The sequence below is a fragment of the Pholis gunnellus genome, assembly GCF_910591455.1.
Source record: "Pholis gunnellus genome assembly, chromosome: 10".
NCBI classification, from domain to species: Eukaryota; Metazoa; Chordata; class Actinopteri; order Perciformes; family Pholidae; genus Pholis; species Pholis gunnellus.
This window is the reverse complement of record NC_136537.1, coordinates 24,678,559-24,701,228: the sequence shown is the minus strand read 5'-3', so window position 1 is coordinate 24,701,228 and position 22,670 is coordinate 24,678,559. Positions and strand designations below refer to the sequence as shown.

The 22,670-nt window shown below is 43.5% G+C and overlaps 1 protein-coding gene across 4 annotated transcripts in view; it reads left to right on the top strand.

The window, feature by feature from the left end:
- Window positions 1–22,670, top strand: part of glra1 (glycine receptor, alpha 1) — a gene marked incomplete at both ends in the record, with an annotated part of 100,915 nt that overhangs the window by 36,870 nt on the left and 41,375 nt on the right. For all 4 annotated transcript variants that reach the window (XM_079167772.1, XM_079167770.1, XM_079167771.1 and 1 more), the window contains one exon: window positions 15,159–15,226. In XM_079167772.1, the coding sequence (XP_079023898.1) occupies window positions 15,159–15,226 (68 nt within the window). The remainder of the gene's footprint in view (window positions 1–15,158; window positions 15,227–22,670) is intronic.

Genomic DNA, 22,670 nt, shown 5'->3' with positions numbered 1-22,670 from the left:
AAAAGGATTAGGTTAATGTAAGAGGAAGGGAGGAAAGACGTCACATGCAAGAGGAGAAAAGGAAGTAAAGGAGACTGAGAGTGCAGAGGAAAGAAAAATGCAAATGAGAGGAAAGGACAAAGAATCCAAAGAAAAGGGTAATGAGAGAAAGAGAAATGAGAGGAGATGAAATGATGTAGGAAGAGAAAGAAAAGGGACCAAAATAATCAATGAATAAACAAACTCAATTAAAGGACAGTAAAGAGGAGGAGAGGACGTCAAGGGACCGATAGAGAACATCAAATTAAAATAAGAGACGGTGATGTTAAAGAAAGGACGATACGAGACGGACACAAAAGGAATGAAGAGGTGAAGGAAAGGGAACAAGTAAGAGCAAAGGAAAGGAGATGTAACAGAAAAAGGTAAAAAAAAAAAAGAAAGGAAAGAAAAGATGAAGACAACAAAGAGAACGACGGCAGAGGAACGAGTGAATGGAGGAGAGATAAACCTGGAGGAGAGCACATACTCGACGGGGAGAGGAAGCCATCATCGAGGAGGAGACGTAGGAGGAAGGAGGGGAGGGAGAGTAAAGATAGGACGCAAAGAGAACGGGGGGGGGGGGGATCTCTTCCAGCGTGTTCAGCAGAATCCAGTCGGCCGGTCGGAGGCCGAAGCTTCGCTGCGCGGCCGCCGTCGGCAGCAGCCGTTCCTCCTGATTAGGAGGCTCTGCTCGGCTCCTTCTGTTGTGGGATGTTCAGCACATATTACACATAACTCACCTCCTCGCACCGCCGCTTTATGCAGATTACTGTTAGGCCAAGGGATATTGGTCTGCTAACAGATCCCGGGCCCCCCCCCCCCGCGGTGTCGTGCAAAAGGCCCCGAGGATTCAATCTGTCTGCGCAGATTTACGCTTATCCAAGTGCCCGGTTTCATGGAGGACGGCTTTGTGATATGATTGCATAGTGCTTCAGAGAGGCGACACTTTAATGTGACGACTGCAGGTTGAAGCGTGTTGCGGTTATTTTACTTTTTTTTTTATTGAGAGCAAAAAATAAATAAAAAAAAAAAAATCTGCTGTTATGTAGATTCATGCTTTTCCAAGTGGGCCTGTCTCATGGAGAGCACCTTTTGTAATGTGATTGCACAGTGGTGCAGAAAGCTAACACTGCAAAATGATTGCTGCAGGCTGGAGCACAGAGTCTGGTGAATGTAAAGCAGGATATCCCCCATAATACCCTCCGAGTGGCTGGTTTCACGGAGCACAACATGGCCGCACGGGGCTGCAGGTAGGGAACACATGCAGGGCCTCCCCTCCGATACAGAAATGCCAACGCATGCTCATAAAACCAGTCCTCCGTCCCGCCCTCCAGATGTGAATGTTAGCTGATCTACAGTCAGCAGGACGACATGGTCACGGTTCCAAGAATATTGTTTTCGTGTTTAAAGGAATTCATGTTGACGGGATGCAATGACATAAAGGTGTGTGATCCATCGATAGATACTCCAATAGATAAATAGATAAATATATATCTACAGATACACATTTAAAATAACTAAATCATAACATTAGATTTGAATTGATTCAATGTTTCCTTATATGATTCATTGCAGCTTTACAAATAATGCTTCTTTATCAGCTTCTCCGGCTTCTTTCTGCTCTCTGAGTTAGTGAATATTTGTTTCTAGCTCTTAGATTTAACGTTTGACAAATGTTGTTGTTTACAGGGAAAACAACACAACATCAGTATGACACAGAAATGTAGTAATTTATTCATTTTCCTATATTGATTAAACAGATAACTGAAAATGGGGCTTTCAGTTATTTTATATTTGTATAAATATATTAAAATCAAATAGTGAAAAGACAACTTTTTGAATTTTGATTAAAGTGTTAATATTGCATTTTCTAAGGAAGCATCAGCATCTCATGTCACTTCCAGAGTCTCTCATTAAGTGTGCTCTGTTCTATATATATGTGTGTGTGTGTGTGTGTGTGTGTGTGTGTGTGTGTGTGTGTGTGTGTGTGTGTGTGTGTGTGTGTGTGTGTGGGGGGGGGAGCTGATGATGTGAAACGGACCTGTGTTCAGCAGTGAGGTTGGGGGGACGGAGTGCATGCGAGTGTTTGAGGGATGAGGCCTCCGCTAATCTCACACGACGATCCACCTTCCTCTCAAGATGATTAAAGCAGCGAGCTAACAGCGGAGCATCACGACACGCCGTTAAATCACAGATGACCGTCACACACACACACACACACGCACACACACACACACACACACACACACACACACACACACGACAAACAGACCATCTGCACAAACACACGGTCGGGCAAACAACAAACAGGAAGGATCAAGCAAACACCTACGCTCATGTTCTCACACACACACTCACACACACACACACAGGAGTACAGTGCCAATACAAACACTACACTGCTCACATTTTCACTTTATTTTTTTATCTGACACACACACACACACACACACACACACACTCACACTTTGCAGCATCACTACCTTTCAGTAATCCAGAGAGAATAACGCTCCGGTCACCTCGTCTCCGTGTCGCAGCCGTAGACCTGCTATTGATTTCTGTCCGTCTGCAGTCAGGCCGCTGCCAGCCTGTCATGTCCGCCCGTCGGTCAAAAGCTCGGTCTGCAAAGCCCCACAAGGTCCGGGACCTCCGCTCACGTATTCACTGCAGGCTTTGTGGTTCCCTATCATGTGTTGGGGCGATACGGTTTCTTGAGGAACGGGAGCTGTTTTTGATCGACGAAGCTTAAAACGACAGAAATCTGTGGACACTAGCTTACGTCGTGTTAAACGTAAAACATTTTCCTTTTACCTCACCTTGATGCCAAACCATGATGTTTTTACAAAACCTAACAAGTATTGTTGCCTGAACCTAAAGACCAAAAGATTTTGTTCGTTATGTTTTAATTTACAACGACGTTTCAAACTGCAGGAGAACGTACGTTTCCCTCAAAACACAACTCAGAATGCAGTTCTGTTTTGATGAATGGGACTTAATTCATTCTGAGAGACGGGGTGGCTTTCCCGTGATTATAAGCCTGGATAAGTGTGTGTGTGTGTGTGTGTGTGTGTGTGTGTGTGTGTGTGTAAACAGAAGGGAAATGGGAGAGAGGAAATGCACACATGCAAGCACATGCTGACACACACACACAAATATTCTCACTGCAAACATACAGCGCACACAACGACACACTGAAAATGCTCGCAGGCATGAATGCCAATTTTGAGTAAATATGCAAAGATACACACACACACACACACACACACACACACACACACGTACACACAGCCTCAGGTGACTTCTGACCAGGCTGCCATGCATCCGTCCGTCTCTCCATCCTCTCCTGCCTCCCACTTTGAATACATTTCATGTCGTAATGAAACTTGAGCGCCCTGTGGCTGAAAGAGAGAATACGAATGAGAGAGGAAGCAAGAAGCAGAGTGATGATGAGATGAGGGCAAAAAAAACAAAAGAGAAAGAAATAGATTCATGGAGAGAGGGTGGAGGAGAGATGAGGGAAGTGGAGAGGAGGAGGAGGAGGAGGAGGAGTAAAACATATCATAATAGCATTTCTCCTCCCTCGCCAGGGACGAAAATGAAGTTTTTCCCTAAAGTTCACTCCTTGAAGAGGCGATGACGGATGGTTGAACATGTCGGCTGGAAAAAAAACACTATTCCTCATCTCACCACTCCAATTAAAATGTGACAGGAAGTGTTTCCCCCTCCCGCCCGCCGCTGATCAACCCGCACTGTTTACCTCCTCGCTTTAAGCCAAAGAACGGGTTTACGGGTTTCTCTATAGGAGAAGCCAGGTACACTCCTTTATATGTGGGAGAATAATGAGAGCTGTCTGGGTAAAGGGAGAGGGATGCGGCACGGAAGAAGGTCTTCGGCATCTGCATGGGAATGAAGGCAGAAACAAACAAAGAGTGCGACGCAGACAGGTTCTTTGTTCAGGTGTTGGAGATGGCTGTGGAGGAGAGTAGACACGAGGAAGAGAAGAGCGGTAAAAACAAGACTTGTTTCAATAGTGTTTTCATCGTCGAGTCAGGAGACGGACGGAGCTTTAATGTTTCCTCTCCTTCAAGCGTTTCCCCCCCCGGCGTTTCACACTCTTCATGTTCATCTCCTCCTCCGTTGTCGTGTCTGGATGTAATGAAGGAAAGACTTTGAATAATACAGCAGCAATTTCAGAGGCAGATAAAGCCTGGGTATTGTTTTTACAGCCCAGTATAGCCAGGAAAAAAGATGTTGGCATTGTACACATTTCTGCAAACAACGGGATCAGTTGAATGTGGACGTTTTTGTATTCGGTCCGAGCAAATTACGTAATATAACCAGTGTCCGTTAATGACATTTCTGTGCTATGTTATTAAGTATAACAAGCAAGAAAGTCCACTAAGGGCTGATGGTTGGGTCAAACAAACAGGACCCGTGTGAAACCTTAGTGACGTTGTTTTACGAGACGTTGTTTTACGAGACGTTGTTTTACGAGACGTTGTTTTACGAGACGTTGTTTTACGTGACGTTGTTTTACGAGACGTTGTTTTACGTGACGTTGTTTTACGAGACGTTGTTTTACGAGACGTTGTTTTACGTGACGTTGTTTTACGAGACGTTTGTTTTACGAGACGTTGTTTTACGAGACGTTTGTTTTACGTGACGTTTGTTTTACGAGACGTTGTTTTACGTGACGTTGTTTTTCGTGACGTTGTTTTACGTGAAGTTGTTTTACGTGACGTTGTTTTACGTGACGTTTTTTAGGTAACATTATTTTAGGTACAGTTGCTGCGTTTGTTACGTAACGGGGTCAATAAAACACGAGGTTTGCCGTAGGATGCCAACATTTTTTCTGGAGACTGGTCGGCAGTCTCCCAGTTGTTGTTGTATTCCTTATCAACATGCAACAGCCAAATATGCTCATCAGTAACGGGTTAGGGTTCAGGATTTGTCCTGCACATACCGCTGACATCAACCTCAACCAAGAACCTTGAGATGAAGTGTGAACAGACCTGATCACCCAACATTGGTGACCGTTACAGAACCAAATATTTTATGTTCAGAGTGAAGGTAGTAAAAAGGTAAAGTTCAATATGCCACCAAAGAGGCAGCCAACATATCTGCAAACACACACATTGCATTCATGGTTTGCATAAGTCGGAGGCCTTTTCCTGAAGCATAGTGGAGAAACAGGTTTATGACTTTCAGCAAACTTTTTTAGAAGTTGAGCCGAGCAACTTCCAGGAATATAAAGCTCTCAGCGTTTGATAAAATGTTCATTATTTCACTGTTTCACTGTCGAGGCAGGAGATTTATGATGCTTTAAAGTTCCCAGGGGGGACCTTTTTTTCTCTTTTCTCGCGCTGGCATTTTGGCTGTGATGTTTATGCATGGAGGATAAGAACAAAATGAACACCTCCTCAGCTGTCGTGTCCGGACATAATGGAGGAAAAACAACACTCCACTTCTCTCTCTTTTCTCTGTCAAGCTCTCGCAGCCTCCGCCCTGCGTGTAAAATGAGCCGTGGTCCTCAACTTCCATGAGCATGTGTGGGTGATATATATTAGTGCAATAAAAAATAAAACTGCTTTCCCCGGACCATATAGCCTACAGACGACGCCCTATAAATATTTAATGTCTCATCGCCATTGTAGTATTTTTTTGCTGAAGGCAGCTCGATTGCAAAAAGAGGCGATCCTGCGTAATTCAGAGTATTATTCATATAATTTGTAGTCTGCGACTTTTCCTTTTTCTCTGCTTTGTTTAGCTCTGTGCCGTGTGTTGATAAATACGACCCCACCGCCGCCGCGCTGAGGTGTCACTTAGAGGACTGCAAATTGGGCTTCAGGAGAGGAGGCACAGGAGAGCGGGGTCAATACAATCCTCCAGATACCTGTGTTTTACAACCCTCCTAAGGCCCGATAACGCAGCGTACCCTGCTGTACCACCTATGCGCCTTTCTTCTTGTAAAAGCACGAGGACGGGTGGGCTGCACCTCAACCTCACATTTGGAGGAGAACAACCAAACAATGACAACCAACTGTGTCCTTATGTCTTTGTTACTGTGTGAACAAAGCAACAGTGAGAAAATTGTGGTGTGACAACAAAAACATGCCATTTTCTTTGTTGTAGAAGTATGGACTGCAGTCACATATGGCTTCTTGGTCTGAGTGAGTTTAAAATTGCAAGTGTGGGAAGATTGCATCTCCACCTTGTAAACCTGTAAGCACCGCAGATGGATAACAAACGCTATGAATCACCATGACCACCATGTGTTTTTATGGTTTCTTCCAAAAGGCGATGTGTTCTCATCTCTACTCGCTGTGTTTTGTGTCGCATCTTGATGCTGAAACTTTGTGCATTAATGTTTTTCCACGTGGTTAATGCTGTGAGACGGTGGCGTTGAGGTTTAGGTGGGAAAAGAAACTCATGGTTTGGCTTTGAATGAATGTGTCTGTAAACATAACATAAGCCAGTGAAGTAACGTCACGTGACTCGATGGCGTAGCTTGACGTGACGTAGCATCGCCAGTAAAAAATCTCTTTATCTTTTGGTTTCACACGCAACATGAACGCCGACCCCCTGAAGTAAAAGTCCCACGTTTGTTCATCCTGTCCACTACCCATCTCGAACTCTTTATACTACGAGTTTCTATAAGCGTCCGGTGCGTCTCATACAGACGATAAAGGGTGAGGTGTGTGTTGGTATCAAGATGACATTATCGATGCTGCGGGATTAAGACCAGGCTGCCAAAGATTTATCCGTTTTTTTCCTTTGAACCTCGTTCTTCAAAACATTATATTATCAAAATTAGCATGTACCAAAATGAGCACAGCAGTTTGATATTCCATCTAAAGTAATGTTATGCTATCTTTTTATTAAAGATAGTAAATGCAATGACATGGCATAAGTTAATGAAATTTAAATCAAATTGGTTTGACAGAACATTTGCATATTGCTCTTATTCAAAACATGAAGTTATTCCAAGAGTCCGAAATGAACTCGTCTGATTTAACTTCCTCCACTAACAACATCTGGCAGTCTGACTTCCTGAGCTCATCAAAAGTTAAATCTGCTCCTCAGACACGCACATCTTCCTCCGTCCTCAGCATGAAGTGAGCTGTGACGGCTCTCAGCGCTGCAGTGGTTTAGACCAGTTCTGTTTGGCGAGGAAGTCCGCCGGCTATTGTTGGGCTGAGTCATTGTTGGCAGATGGGGATCAAGGCACCACCAGAGGCTCGAGGGCGGCTGCAGCGAGCCCCAGATTGATGCTGATGAGACCTCTGAGCCTCGCTGGAGGTTCGTGGGGGGGGGCCAGAAGAGTATGTTTGTGAGCCAAAGACTCAACGGGAAACCAAACAGAAATGGTGGATCTTTTTGTTTTCGGTGCATTGAAGGGACATTTTATGTAATATATCTATTAGCAGAAGCCGACTCTGAAGTGAGGTACGGAGGATGTTGAGAGAAGTGTTCACGTGTCTCACGCCTCAATGACAAAATACAGCTAATTCCAAAATGACACTGTATTTTACAGAGGGATCCGGTTTTGGATGAGGCTTTGGTCGGTCGGAATTCACTGCAAGAATGACGCATCCTCCCTGTTTCAGCCATAAACTGTGTTTATGTAGGCAGAGGTGTTGGCTGTCGTACTCCTGGATGCGATCGGTCCCTTCGGTGTAACAGGCTTGTTGATTAGCTTGTTGAAATAGAGGAGGAAGTGAACAGATGTTGTTTTTCATTTTGTTATTTCAAACCATAAAGATGCTTCTCTGTTCATGGCTTCATATAAAAGGCCACACATAGGCCGCGTCAGTTCGTATTGAGTTTGTTTACTGGGCATCGCTGGACTGGAGATTCACCACTATATTGGCACCAGTAACGCTCCCCGCGGCCTCTGTGCACCTGCTTTATCGTCCTGACATATGGCGTTTGGCGGACGCGGCGTAAACCTGCTGTTTAGTGGACGCTTGAATCCAAAGCGCCTTCCGACGGCGTGAGCGGATACATTTGTAATAAGAGCGGCGCCGGTGGGAAGAGGAAGCCTTGTCTTAGAGCCGCGATGAGCTGCAGAACCAAAAATATGGCAAGTTTTCAACAGTGATAGCGTTGATACAAAGACAATGAAAGCGCCGTCATGTCTGCAGTCCACACCTCGCGTCCTCAGCTGGCAGCTCGCCGCCGGTTTCACCGTCCTTTTAAAAAATCACAACGAGGACGAGATGTTAAGTTGACAGCAGAAAAAAAAAAGCTCCAAGTCTGCTGAGGGCGGGAGGATGGGGAGGAGAAAGTCTGCCCAACTATTAATCATTAAAAAAAGCAATTACAGGCACTTCCCTGGCAAGTTTATCAGGCTGTCATCTTCATACATCTCTATTTAGACACATCTACTCACTGGATAACCAGCAAAACACTCTTTTCTCCGCGTCAGTTCGACTGCGAGGTGAAAAATGAGCAGACGATGATGACCAGCAAACGAGACACTCCCAAAACAAAAAGGTTCTCGAGGGAACCGATGTGCTGAACGGATGCCAGCGAGCAAAGTAGAGAGGTTCTGTGTTTCTAAAAAAAAAGGAGACGATACAGTACAGTCCACCAAATATACTTTATTGGGACTCTTTTTTTTAATACATATTGCAGGTTTATATACCATGAAGTATTTTTGTGAACAAACACGGGACTTTCACACAGGAGACCGCTGTTTGTGTCCCATATGAAACCAAAAGTCAACTTATTTTACCTTCTACATGGAACTTCTGTAACTAAAGCCTGTTATGTAACAAACAGACTTATTTTATGTACTAAATGTACGTATTTTAATCTAAACCACAATCTTTTCCTCAACCTAACCAAGTAGTTTTGTCACATAAGTAAAGCTACGCTGGAACTTTATTTTGAAAGAGACGGTATGCATCTAAAAAGCGGAAACTTTTCTGTTTAAAAAGACACAATATACGTAACAAGTGGAAACTGTTGGGAGTGAGACTGTGTTGCAGCTGGGTTAACACCGAGCATATATCACGGTTTGGTGGTCCTCATCTTGCATTATTGCACTTGAATATGCATTCAGCCTCGAGCTGTTTGCACAATAAAACTAAATCCAAATATCTTGGATTTATAAAGAATGATAGGGATGAAACCAAAAGTTTTAAAAGGGAAAACCGTGTGTGAATATACTGCTAAAGGAAGGAGCCGTGTACACAAAGAGTACAAAGTGAATAACAAGTTGATTCAAACTTTCCCCGTCAACACATAAAGATCTCTTTCAACCAGCTGATGAAACCTCAAAAACCTCCAGAAGCTTCACACGGAGGGAGACGTCTTATTTTGAAATGCAGCCAGTCGGGGCCCCTCTGTGTATTTTAATGAAACAGACTCGTACGATTCCTCTCTAAAGCTGATGTTTTTGAGCGCTATCTCACCCAGAAATCAAACACACAGAGCTCAGGGACTCTTTAGAGCTTTTCTCCAGTAAAGAGGCTGCTGTTAGCAGAAGTGCTGAGAGGCCGAGCCCAGCCGTTCGTTTCATCCTGCTTTATCGCTGTAGTCACTTGTTTTTAATGAAAGTGGAGTTCAGTGGAAGAAGGGGGGGGGGGGATTTACACCTCAGCAGGCCGCCTCAGTGTGTGTGTGTGTGTGTCAGATTGTGTGTGTGTGTGTGTTTGAGAGCGTGTGTTTATTCAGTGAAATGAACTTTTTAAGTGCACATGCCAAAGGCTGGTAGGGAAGGAATTTATCTCACAAGAACATTCACAGAATCGTCTAAATAATTCATGCACTTCTTCCATATAAAATATGAAACCCTCACCATTGTCAGAGCAGTTCTATGAACTACAATCAGAATTGTGTTCATAGTCTGGATGTTAGAGTCAGTTTAACGTTTCTTAGATATTTAATCATCCCGGCAGTGGATTAAGCTTAGTGTTGATTCGATGTACGGTGGCCAGCAGGGACAAACTTTTGGATGCACACAGGGGGGACGAGGCCCGTGTGCATCATATTTAGATGTTATCAGCTGCAACAAAAGGTTGAAGAGGCGATGAGGCGTGTGGACGGTATGTATCCGTGTGAAGCTGCATGTTCATGAGCGCTAAAATGTGTTTTGTGAGAGTGCGGTGCAGCGTGTGAGCTCCATGCGTACTGTACGTGTCCAAGCACGCCCCGATGCACCTGCAGCTCCATCTGTACACTTTAGCATAAGCGGTGTGTGTATGTATATGTGTGTGTGTGTGTGTGTGTGTGTGTGTGTGTATCCATGTAATTTGTTTATCGAGCGTGTTTGCTCATTTGCTCCTGTACGTGTTTGTCCTCGGTGTGTTTGTACACTTATATGTGTGCAGATTCAATGCAAGTGCTGTTTGTGTGTGTGTTTGTCACTTCATCATTTGTGTGTGTGTGTGTTGTTTGTGTATACTCATTATGTGTATAGCGTTACATTTTGTAGACTAAACGTCCATCGTTGTAAACAAGGTTTTAGTGAGAATCCTTCATTTATAAGAAGCTAGGGAATGCATTATGTCATCGAGTGTCCTTAAAGTAGTGTATAGAAGTACAGATACGTGTGTGTGTGTAGCTCAGGCCATTTGGCACACACACACACACACACACACACACACACACACACACACCAAGGCAAATATAAGTGTGTAGTTACAGTAGCCTGTGAGTCACACTGCCAGCCCGTGCTCCATGACAGTTAATGAGCTGTCGCCTCTTCCTCCTTTCCGTCTTTTTCTGCTTCACCCACGTCTTCTGCCTTTATTGGAAAGCTGTAAAGCAAACCCGTCTCTCTCTCTCTCGCTCTCTCTCTCTCTCCTTCTCTGGGTGGTTATTAAATGAACTGCTGTGGCAGAAAAGAGGGGGAGAAGCAGAAGGAGGAGGTTTACATGGGGGGGGGGGGGTATTAGCTTCTCCTCCCCTTTTCTTTGCATCACGCGCTGCGAGGGACGTCAAACGAAGACAAATTATGATATCCCCTCTGCTCGCCTGCCGCGGAGCGAGAGACACTTTGAAGGGAGGATTTTGAACAAAGCCAGGATGCAGGGGGGGGAAATGTGTCAGAGGACTTGAGTTAGGCCTGAAAAAGCCATTCTGAGAGGAAAAGAAAAAAACACAGCGATAATGTAACACCAGCTGGTTTATGGATAAACCCTCTGATGTACTCAGACATATCAGAGCTTGTGCTCACCGGGTTTGTCGAGCCCGTATACATCACACAGACGCAGTCAGGCGTGTGTGTAGCCGAGGTGATTATTTACCAAGAAGCTTCTAGAGCGCATTTATCTCCAAGGGCGTCTACACCAGGCAGCAAAACCTCCGGGTCTGAAAATGGAAGCTTAAGTGTCTTAAAGCTGCATTCTCTCTAGTGTCCACCAGGGGGTGACTCCTCTGGTTGTATAGAAGTCTATGAGAAAATGACTCTACTTCTCTCTTGATTTATTACCTCAGTAAACATTGTAAACATGAGTTTATGGTCTCAATCTCTAGTTTCAAGTCTTCTTCAATACAGCATGATGTTCATTTAGTAAATGATGGTCCATTTAGAGTCACACAGACCATAAAGCTGCTTTAGGGGCGGGGCTTAATGGGATTGACAGGTCTCTACCACGGCGTTGTCCGGTCTGGGAGTTTTCCGTGTTTTCGTCTTACAACTTCAAACCTTTTGTGTTTTCACTTCATGAAAGTTAACTGGGCTGCCTAAAAAATGTCCTACTCAGCATTTGGTTGTATTTAGCTCCACCCTCTCGTGTCACTTCTTTTTTAGGTTCTTTTGCGGTGTTTTCTACGTTTTCTGTAGGATAGTTATAGACATCCGAAGATCTACACGCCCTCAGTGTCTCTCCAGGATGCACGCTTGGTCAGCACCATTAGGTTTCCATAGTTCCTTTAGTTCTAGCATCAGTTATCTTTCACCTTTGAGGTAATTGAACCTCTGATCTTGGCAGTTTAAGTGTCTCGCTGTGTTCATTCAGCTTCGGTAAACAACTATTTGTCTTTAGCTTCTGTGGAACAAACTCATTTCATCTGCAGCCAGTTTTCATGTAAAAGCAAAACCTGGTTGATTTAATATCTGAACTTTTGTTTTCCCCTTCCATCTTTATTACCTCACGCAGTCCTGTGAGTAATCTATTGTTTGTTCTAATTAGATGCTATACATGTAAGTCACGTATGGGGAGCGACCGCCTCCGGCTACTTTTAATGATTTTTCCCCCTCTCAGCAGTGCATCTTCAACCCTATGATTCTCCTCTATGGCTTAACCACAGTTGCGTGCTCGTGTGTGTGTGTGTGTGTGTTTGTGTGTGTGTGTGTGAATGACTCTCAGATTATATTCCTCCCCAGTGGCCTCCAGCAGTCCTCAGACTGTGACAGGGAGAGTAATTGGCCATCAAAGTAATCCAGACCCCTTGCTTCATTCCCCGCTAGCCGCCGGCGAGTGGAATTAGACACTGAATTTAACCAGGGACATTAAACGCAACCTCTGTGTCCAAGTTCTGTGTGTGTGTGTGTGTGTGTGTGTGTGTGTGTGTGTTTGACCTTAACTTACGTGAACATGAGTGAGAGTATGACTGCGATGCAGCCTCTTGACTTTTCAAAAAATACACTCAATACTAAATATCATTTTGTCTGATGAAGAATGCATTAAATATAATCTGATTACAGTGATCACGTTACAAAAAAAGTGAGCTGAGAATGTAATGCTATGCGATGTGATTATTTCCCAGACTAAGACCCAGACGGTGCCTTTTTGTACATATTTCAATACATTTAGAAACATGTGTGAAAAAGTGCAGAGTTTGCATTCTAAGACTGGCCTGTTTGTATAAGAGTTATTATGACGAAGCATTAATGAATCTCTGCAAACAGTGGATTAAGTGTGTTTTACATAAATGGATGAGAAAACACTTTGTGAGCGTTTTTTTTAGCCGCTGCTCATTATGCGTTACGCCCTTTAACGTTTAAAGTGCTGAGCAGGAGGGAAAACAACACCCAGGAGAACCCAGAGCTTTTCTGGGCGAGGTTGGAGAAAATGTATTTTTTGAAAAAGACGTCAACAGGTGGAGACATTTTCAATACCTTTCACTCCAAAACCTTTTAAAATAATTTAGTAAAACGGCGTTCTTAAAGGGTGTTCTCCAAACTTCTCTTGGTTCCTTCCATGCTTTGAAGTTCTGCTCAGCAAAGCAGCTCCTGTAAGGGAAGCGAGCCAGGAGCATCGGTTGTCTCTGTCATCATCTACGCAGCGAGCACCTGGATGACAAGAGTTTAGGGGTAACTCAATGTGATTTAAAGTCAATATGATGTCCGCTGGCGGACAGAGATGAGAGCCCGGCTGCCTCGTCTGGCCGTCCTCCTCACGGCGACTCCACTCCCGCCGCCAAGTAATCGCATTTGTGTTTGTACAAACCTGGTAATGCGGCGAATCGATGGAGCGGCCGCAAAAGGTCCCGAATGCTATTTACTTCCACTTTGACTCGTCTGAAAACAACCTTGAAAGCAGCATCTCATCTCTGACAGGAGAGTGAGGGGGGGGGGGGACTATTTCTTGTCATTATGAATTCCCTTGATATGACACTGATGTGAAATTGAGTTTCTGCTCTTTGTAATGAGACGTTTACAGCGACTCCTGAACAAACTGGCTGCTGTTGTGAGGCAGTCGGACATCGCCGGAGTATTTAAGTCCAGAGCAGAGAGTCACTCTCTTTCACTTTGTTTACTTCCTGCCTTCTGTCATCGACTCGCTTTAGCTTCAGTCTTCTCTGCTGCTTCAATCCGCTCACACATGGACGCAAACGCACCAAAACACAATTGACCTCGGGTCAGATAAGAAATACAATAAAAGGAAAACTGATCTGAAAGAATCAAATTACAAACAAATTAGAATGAAAACACCGTCAAGTCAAGGTGGTTTTTGGTATATTTGAATATTTGAATCTGTTCCACCGAATTTTCAAAAGCCTGTATCTCGGCTCGGAGGGGAGGATTTCAGAACCCTGGTTTAATACGTGTTTCTAAAGCAATTGAAATAGGTCTGGTGCTCATGGACGGCTCCTTTCAAGCCAATCAGAGTTTTGTAGTCAGGATTAAGAAAGTGATGTTAAAGCCAGAGAAAAGGCAACACTCATGGACGAGATATGACGTAGAAATACATCTTAGAGCTGCATTAATCAGTATCTTTATATCAGGAATAGATCAAACGGTTATGTCTGATATTGAAGGGCCCAGAGAGAAATATAACCAGCTCTGCAGTTACTCGCAGCTCTTGAGTATTATAACGTCTTTCAACTTCGTTGTTTTGTTCTTACAGCCTGCAGATGTATTTGGTGGTTTCAGATGAACCCACTGTGCGCTACCTGCCAAGCTCCACAGTGCAGACAGACAAAGTCAGAGACGAGCTGGGGGAGACCTTTAAATATTGGTCTACGGAGTTGGTGGAGACCAAACCAGAGCTTAAAGAAAAAGAAGATATTTATCAGATGGACACACCCGAATGTGCAGCCCTGTCTCCTAAAAATAACGTTCCCACTTCGCACTGTTTGAAACTGCAAACACAATCGTAACCATAACTTCTCCACCATCTTCACCGTCATTTATTTCTATGGGAACGTAATTTGCAGGGGACCGGGTTGAAAAGTGATCTGTGTAATTGGATGTCTAATTAGACAACTGTTTGCTAACGTGTTCACTCTACATGAGGTGATAATATGTCAGTGTTGTGTTTGCAGCTTCCCCTAAGTGGCAAAAAAAGCAAATCAATGTAGCTTGAAATTGATATATATTTCTGCTATCGACGTGAACTGCTCCTTTCAACCAGCAGAGCAAACTGACCCCTCTTCACCACAGCGCACATCCGACACAAACACAACGTCACACTGATCAATGAAGTGAAAACACGCTGTGAGTTCAGACTAGAGGTCAACTTCAGGAATGATTCTGTGATGGTAAAACCGGCGTAACTTCCTCTCAATGTTAACAACATTAAAGCTCTGCAGAAAATGTAATCTGTGTTTGGTTTCAACTTCTTGGTGCGGTTTATTTGTGTAAAAACGTTTTATGTCATGCAGGTTATTAAAAAACGCTTTCTGATGAAATCTCACTCCTCCGTCTCTTTCCCTCTCTTTCCCTCTCTTTTCCCTCTCTGCAGGTCCGCCGGTGAACGTAACCTGCAACATTTTTATCAACAGTTTTGGGTCCATCGCTGAAACAACAATGGTAAGCTCAATTATTCTTAATATGACTTTGTAATACAGCTCAATGTGTGGATTTTGATATTTATGTGCCAATACAGTTTCATTTTTACATCCTTTGAAAAATGAAAAGCCTTCTGCCCGCTGAGTGTTTAGAAATGCCTCCGCCTCATTGAGCGTGTCTCCCATTTCAAACACTTCATTTGAAGGAGAGCATCACTGCCGCGATCATTTGCATAACAACGCGGCGGCGCTGCTGCTGCCGTGCCTGTTTGCAAGCAATGAGGGGAAATTCACGCTCATTCATTACACAGAAAATCCATTAGTGTTAATATAACTGAACCATCAGCGGTCACAGAGCAACAAGGCCCAAAGCAGATGTGGTGACACTGAACTGTAGTGTGTGTGTGTATGTGTGTGTGTGTGTGTGTGTGTCTGTGTGTGTGTGTATGTGTGTGTGTTTGCATGTGTGTGATCTCAGCAGCCACGGCATCCATGAATGTTGCTTAAAAAAAGAACACACTCTGCTCTCTAACTTCCATAAAAGTAGTTAACGTTGTAATACGTAGTTAATGTTGTAATACGTAGTTAACGTTGTAACACGTAGTTAACGGTGTAACACGTAGTTAACGGTGTAACACGTGGTTAACTGTAACACAAGGTTAACGTTGTAATACGTGGTTAACGTTGTAACACGTGGTTAGCGTTGTAACACGTGGTTAACGTTGTAATACGTGGTTAACGTTGTAACACGTGGTTAGCGTTGTAACACGTGGTTAACATTGTAACACGTAGTTAACGGTGTAACACGTAGTTAACGGTGTAACACGTAGTTAACGGTGTAACACGTGGTTAGCGTTGTAACACGAGGTTAACGTTGTAACACGTGGTTAACGTTGTAACACGTAGTTAACGGTGTAACACGTGGTTAACGGTGTAACACGTGGTTAGCGTTGTAACACGAGGTTAACGTTGTAACACGTGGTTAACGTTGTAACACGTAGTTAACGGTGTAACACGTGGTTAGCGTTGTAACACGTGGTTAACGTTGTAACACGTGGTTAGCGTTGTAACACGTGGTTAACGTTGTAACACGTAGTTAACGGTGTAACACGTGGTTAGCGTTGTAACACGAGGTTAACGTTGTAACACGTGGTTAACGTTGTAACACGTGGTTAACGTTGTAACACGTAGTTAACGGTGTAACACGAGGTTAACGTTGTAACACGTGGTTAACGTTGTAACACGTAGTTAACGGTGTAACACGTGGTTAACGTTGTAACACGTGGTAACTTTGTAACACGTGGTTAACTTTGTAACTACGTAACACGTAGTTAACACGTAGTTAACTTTGTAACACGTGGTTAGCGTTGTAACACGTGGTTAACGTTGTAACACGTAGTTAACGGTGTAACACGTGGTTAGCGTTGTAACACGAGGTTAACGTTGTAACACGTGGTTAACGTTGTAACACGAGGTTAACGGTGTAACACGTGGTTAGCGTTGTAACACGAGGTTAACGTTGTAACACGTGGTTAACGGTGTAACACGTAGTTAACGGTGTAACACGTAGTTAACGGTGTAACACGTGGTTAGCGTTGTAACACGAGGTTAACGTTGTAACACGTGGTTAACGTTGTAACACGTAGTTAACGGTGTAACACGTGGTTAACGGTGTAACACGTGGTTAGCGTTGTAACACGAGGTTAACGTTGTAACACGTAGTTAACGGTGTAACACGTGGTTAGCGTTGTAACACGAGGTTAACGTTGTAACACGTAGTTAACGGTGTAACACGAGGTTAACGTTGTAACACGTAGTTAACGGTGTAACACGTGGTTAGCGTTGTAACACGTGGTTAACGTTGTAACACGTGGTTAGCGTTGTAACACGTGGTTAACGTTGTAACACGTAGTTAACGGTGTAACACGTGGTTAGCGTTGTAACACGAGGTTAACGTTGTAACACGTGGTTAACGTTGTAACACGTAGTTAACGGTGTAACACGAGGTTAACGTTGTAACACGTGGTTAACGTTGTAACACGTAGTTAACGGTGTAACACGTGGTTAACGTTGTAACACGTGGTAACTTTGTAACACGTGGTTAACTTTGTAACTACGTAACACGTAGTTAACACGTAGTTAACTTTGTAACACGTGGTTAACGTTGTAACACGTGGTTAGCGTTGTAACACGTGGTTAACGTTGTAACACGTAGTTAACGGTGTAACACGTGGTTAACGTTGTAACACGAGGTTAACGTTGTAACACGTGGTTAACGTTGTAACACGTAGTTAACGGTGTAACACGAGGTTAACGTTGTAACACGTGGTTAACGTTGTAACACGTAGTTAACGGTGTAACACGTGGTAACTTTGTAACACGTGGTAACTTTGTAACACGTGGTTAACTTTGTAACTACGTAACACGTAGTTAACACGTAGTTAACTTTGTAACACGTGGTTAACTTTGTAACTACGTAACACGTAGTCACAACGTAGTTACAACGTAGTTACAACGTAGTTAACGTTGTAACACATAGTTACAACGTAGTTAACGTAGTTAACTTTGTAACACGTAGTGAGACCAGACTTTTTTATGGTAATATCAGTGTAGTATTATCAGTGTCTATGGTATAGTTTTATAAGATTTGATTGATGACAGAAATGAAACAAACCCACAATATTAATTGATTCTTCTTTTATTAAATCCTAAATGCTGACAGAAATATTTTTCCATCAGTCTGGGTCACTTGAAACAAGTAAAAGAAAACAAAATATAACATCCAATACCTCTCTGAATGTGCTGAGGGGGAAGAAGGAAGCACTAAAGCAGAAAAAAGGAAAGGTGTCAAGTGAATGGAGGGAAATTCAGACAAACAGAGGGACTAAAGGAGGTGAAAATAACAGAGAGGAAGAATGGAAGAAAGAAAGGCTCTTCTAGAGGAAGAGGGGATATCCTGAGCTCAACCTCCCCAGTAAACACTAACACACACACATCGCTGCATTAAAACTGCTGCCTGCTGCAGATCCTGGTCATGCAGAACAAACTCCAGATTTCTTTCCATCCTACAGAGACCAAGTCGATCGAAAACCTGGGAGGGAGGGAGAGATGGAGGGATGAAGGAGGGAGTAAGAGGAAACAGGGGGGATGACTGAGGGAAGAAGCAAAAAGTTGTTAGCCAATGCTAGCAGCAAGGCTCTGGAGACGGTCTGATCGTCTGGTCACATGGTGGACCGACCACGGTGGTCTCCACAGAATCAAACCTGCTGCATTTGGTGATTCCCTGACTTTCCCTCTAGCGCCACCAGCAGGTCAAAGTTTTCACTTTGTAAAGACATTCATGGTTCCCCAACACGTTCTCACGCTTGGTGATTGGCCTTTTACGTTTTCAAACTATGACTCTATGTTCCCCTCAAGAGTCAGTGTTTGACTACTTGGTTAGGTTTAGGAAAAGATCGTATAGCTGGGGTTAAAATAAATATGTCTGTTACATGAAATAAGTGTGTTTGGTTTGTTACGTAACTAGCGGTGGTTTAGTTCATACGTGTTGTAAACTCTGGTAAAATAAGTCAAGGTTGACTTATTCACCCAGGACACAAACAGCGGGCTTCCTAAAAGTCCTGTGTTTGTTTGACCCGTGCGTCTAACACTCCCACCCGCCCTTTGTGGACTTCCTCGCTTTTTATACTACGTCAGTTTAGTAATGACGCGGTTTGGGTTTATATTGGACTTAGTTGAAAGGGTGCCTCAGTGCGCCAGTATCAGACGTTAAGTGCCGCTCACCAACGGTCGATATTTGATGAGATGGCAGTTGGAACAGTTCCGGTTCCCAAACAATTTATTCTTATGACTTGTATTATCCTGACTTTACCAGTAGTGCCACTTTAAGGTTGTAATTTTTGGATGGATTGCCATAAAACCCCAAAAAATCCTGGTTTTCAGATGTTTCTCTTGAACTTCTAATAGTCCAAATCGTTGATCTTGGAGGATTTTATCTGATGTACAAAAAACCTGTCAGCACTGAGATGTCATTGGCGTCCGTCAGACACAGCGACAGTCAGATCAGTGAAGTTGAATCCCTTGATGCTGATGCTGGAGACCACAGTCGGCGTTGCCGCTCTAATCTCTCAAAAGGTGGATTAGAAGTACGGAGATAATTGGATTCATCGGGTTTTATCAAACCAGAAAATCTATTTCAAAGCTCCGGAGGCGACACAGAGCGAGCCGGTGGCTGAGGACGGTTTCTCTATGCAGTGATGGTGTTTCGTTGCAGTGTGTGGCTCTCGCTTTAAACTCGGACGACAATATCCCTCCATCCTCAACACACACACACACACACACACACACACACATTGCTGCTGGGGCCGGAGCACAGTGATAGATGGAGTCGGTAGAATGGCGCAGTGCGTGTTGAAGTCCCGGTGGTACGCGGCTTTATTCCTGTTTCAGCGCTCTCCCCGCTCGCTCACTCTTTCTCCCTCTCTCTTTCTCTTCCTTACACACACACACACACACACAGACACACACAGACACACAACCTCTTCTCTCACTCTTCATCCCACTATTCCACTCGTTTTCTCCCTCCCTCAACCTCTCCTTATGAGAACAGACTTGTCCTCACACCAGCTGTTAAACACGCACTTGAACATCAAACACACCATTCTGCTTCACTCCCTAACACACACACACACACACACACACACACACACTCATATCACATGTGGATCAAAGTGACAGGAATAAGACATTTATATCCACTGGAGCATTCTTTGTAAAGAATTTAAAAGACATCAAATACTAATAAAAAGAAAAAGGAGGATGAAAACATAAAAGTACTGAAATCTCTTTGAATAATTCCTGAACCAGATTCATGTAATGTTCATATTTAGTGACAGGCTGAAGACACTAGATATGATGATGACATATTATATTTAGAAAGATTTGACTTATCACAATGAAATCCACCTCAGTGTGTATCTTGACTGCAGCCTGTAATATCTTGTTCATACTTCGGTATTTAATGATAACTTTCTCTGATTCTCAATAATTCACTGAATCAATGTTTTTTATTGTATATTTTATGTTTACAAAACCTTAAGGTTACAAATAAGATCTATAATAAAGGAGAGTTGGTAGAAGATTTACATTAGATTGTACCTCTTTCACCACAAAGCTCTCTCACTCTCTATCCTTCACATACAACCTCAATCACTATATTTCCCTTTGTCACCTCTCTCTCTCTCTCTCTCTCTCTCTCTCTCTCTCTCTCTCTCTCTCTCTCTCTCTCTTCTCTCTCTCTCTCTCTCTCTCTCTCTCTCTCTCTCTCTCTCTCTCTCTCTCTCTCTCTCTCTCTCTCTCTCTCTCTCTCTCTCTCTCTCTCTCTCTCTCTCTCTTCTCTCTCTCTCTCTCTCTCACACACACAAGCACACACAGTTATCTCTCTGCTCATTCACCTCTCTCTCTCTATGAACGGGTTTACACTGCGTTTCTTATGAGTATGATTGAAACGGTTTGAGTTTTAAACTTGTGGTTAATGTTGTGAATTGAAACAAAACAACAAAAGTACATGGTTTGGATTTCCATAACTGAATTTAAATTAACTTATGTTAAATTAACAGAATTTATGTACGTAACCTAAGTTTAATAATGTATATAAGTTTAGAACGGCAGAACACTGGAAAGCTGTATGTTTGCAGCTTTAATGGTCGTTCAAGGTACAAAGAACTCTCAACCGAAAAGAGAAAGAAAAAGTAGACAATAGTTCTGCCATGCGAGTGTCAGTTATTGTATAATTTGACCTTTATTTGAAAGTAAGCATGGACTTCATTATATCTGCACTGCATCTCTGCAGCTGTACACAGTCAGCACTCTGAACCCGGCACTATTTTAGTCTCACGATTCCGGTCCAAATATAAAATGTCTCAGAGCAGAAAGCCTTTAATTGCTGCAATATGTCTTGATGACACATAAATGTAATTTCGTCAAACTGGTTGAATATGTGATGTGCAGCTTCAGTGTGATTTAATTTGAAGAAACAGGTGTTTTTTTTTTGTTCATACAAAACTCTTGCATCATATTGCATCTTTAATAACAGACCCGGTTTAATTGCATCAGTGTTGAAATGGTCAAACGTCTCATTTATCAAAATCACCTCAGGATCCAGAGAGAAGTTTGCCGTTGTGAATTGATTTGACATCCCACAGCGCTGCTGCTGCTGCTGCTGGTGCTGCTGCTGCTGCTGCTGCTGCTGCTGCTGCTGCTGCTGGTGTCGGGGCTTATTTTGAGGCCACACAGTAAAAACAGCATCTTTCTCTCTCAACGCGATGTTGTCTGAGCTGAGCAGATGTGCTGCCATAATGTGCGAGCCTCCGTAACCTCCTACCTCTCCTCCCTACCTGAGCGGCATCCAGGGAGCCGGCAGGATGTTATGACAGGCGTGGAATTAGAATATGGCCGCCGCTGTTTCTCTAGTTTTTCTTGTTGTTGTTGGAGGAGGAGGAGGAAGACGAAGAAGAAGAGGGGGGAGGAAGATTGCAGTCTTTCATGCGTGGTTTACTGCCTGAGTTTAATACATGCTGAAATGAGTGCGGAATTGTGTAAGTACAGCGTTTCCTCTGTTAATGGTTTCATAGCAGCGCGGCGGTGGTGGATCAGAAAATTTCTGGGCAGCACTGAACGGTCCAACGGCCTTATGTCAGGATATTAAACCATGAGTGTGAACCTACAGACGTCCCACTTTTAACTGCACGTATGCCAACGTCCTGCAGCTCTTTCCCTCCGTCCTCAGGAGGCGGAAGTGTTCAGTAGAACGCCGCCTCAGCATCAACATGTCCGTCCATTCACTACAATTCTAAATCATTTATTTGCAACCGCAAATTACTTTCCCCTCATTTGAATCCAAGTGTGCTGCACCGTCCATCGCCCCTCTCAGTTTATTGCACTAGATGTGCATCCATCTGCAGCCACGAGGAGCCTCTGACCCATGAAAACTGACGTTTTATGGGCTGGATGACATCCACAAGATGAGCAGTTCTTCCATGAAACAATCTGTTGTCAAACAATTGGCTTCCAAGGGATTTTTCAAAATAAAATATCAATGTGTTCAACAGACAAACTAGGGATCGTGTTGAATGTGGGTGTTTTTGCATTTGGTTAGAGCAGCTGATGTAGCATAATGGAGTGACCGTTGTTAGGTTACGTTGTTACGTTACGCTGTTACGTTACGCTTTAACGTTACGTTACGCTGTTACGTTACGGTGTTACGTTACGCTGTTACGTTACGCTGTTACGTTACGCTTTAACGTTACGTTACGGTGTTACGTTACGGTGTTACGTTACGGTGTTACGTTACGATGTTGGAGTAACGCATATGGAGTGACCGTTGTTAGGTTACCTTACATTATGTTGTTACATTACGTTGTTAGGTTACTTTGTTAGGTTACGCTGTTACGTTACGCTGTTACGTT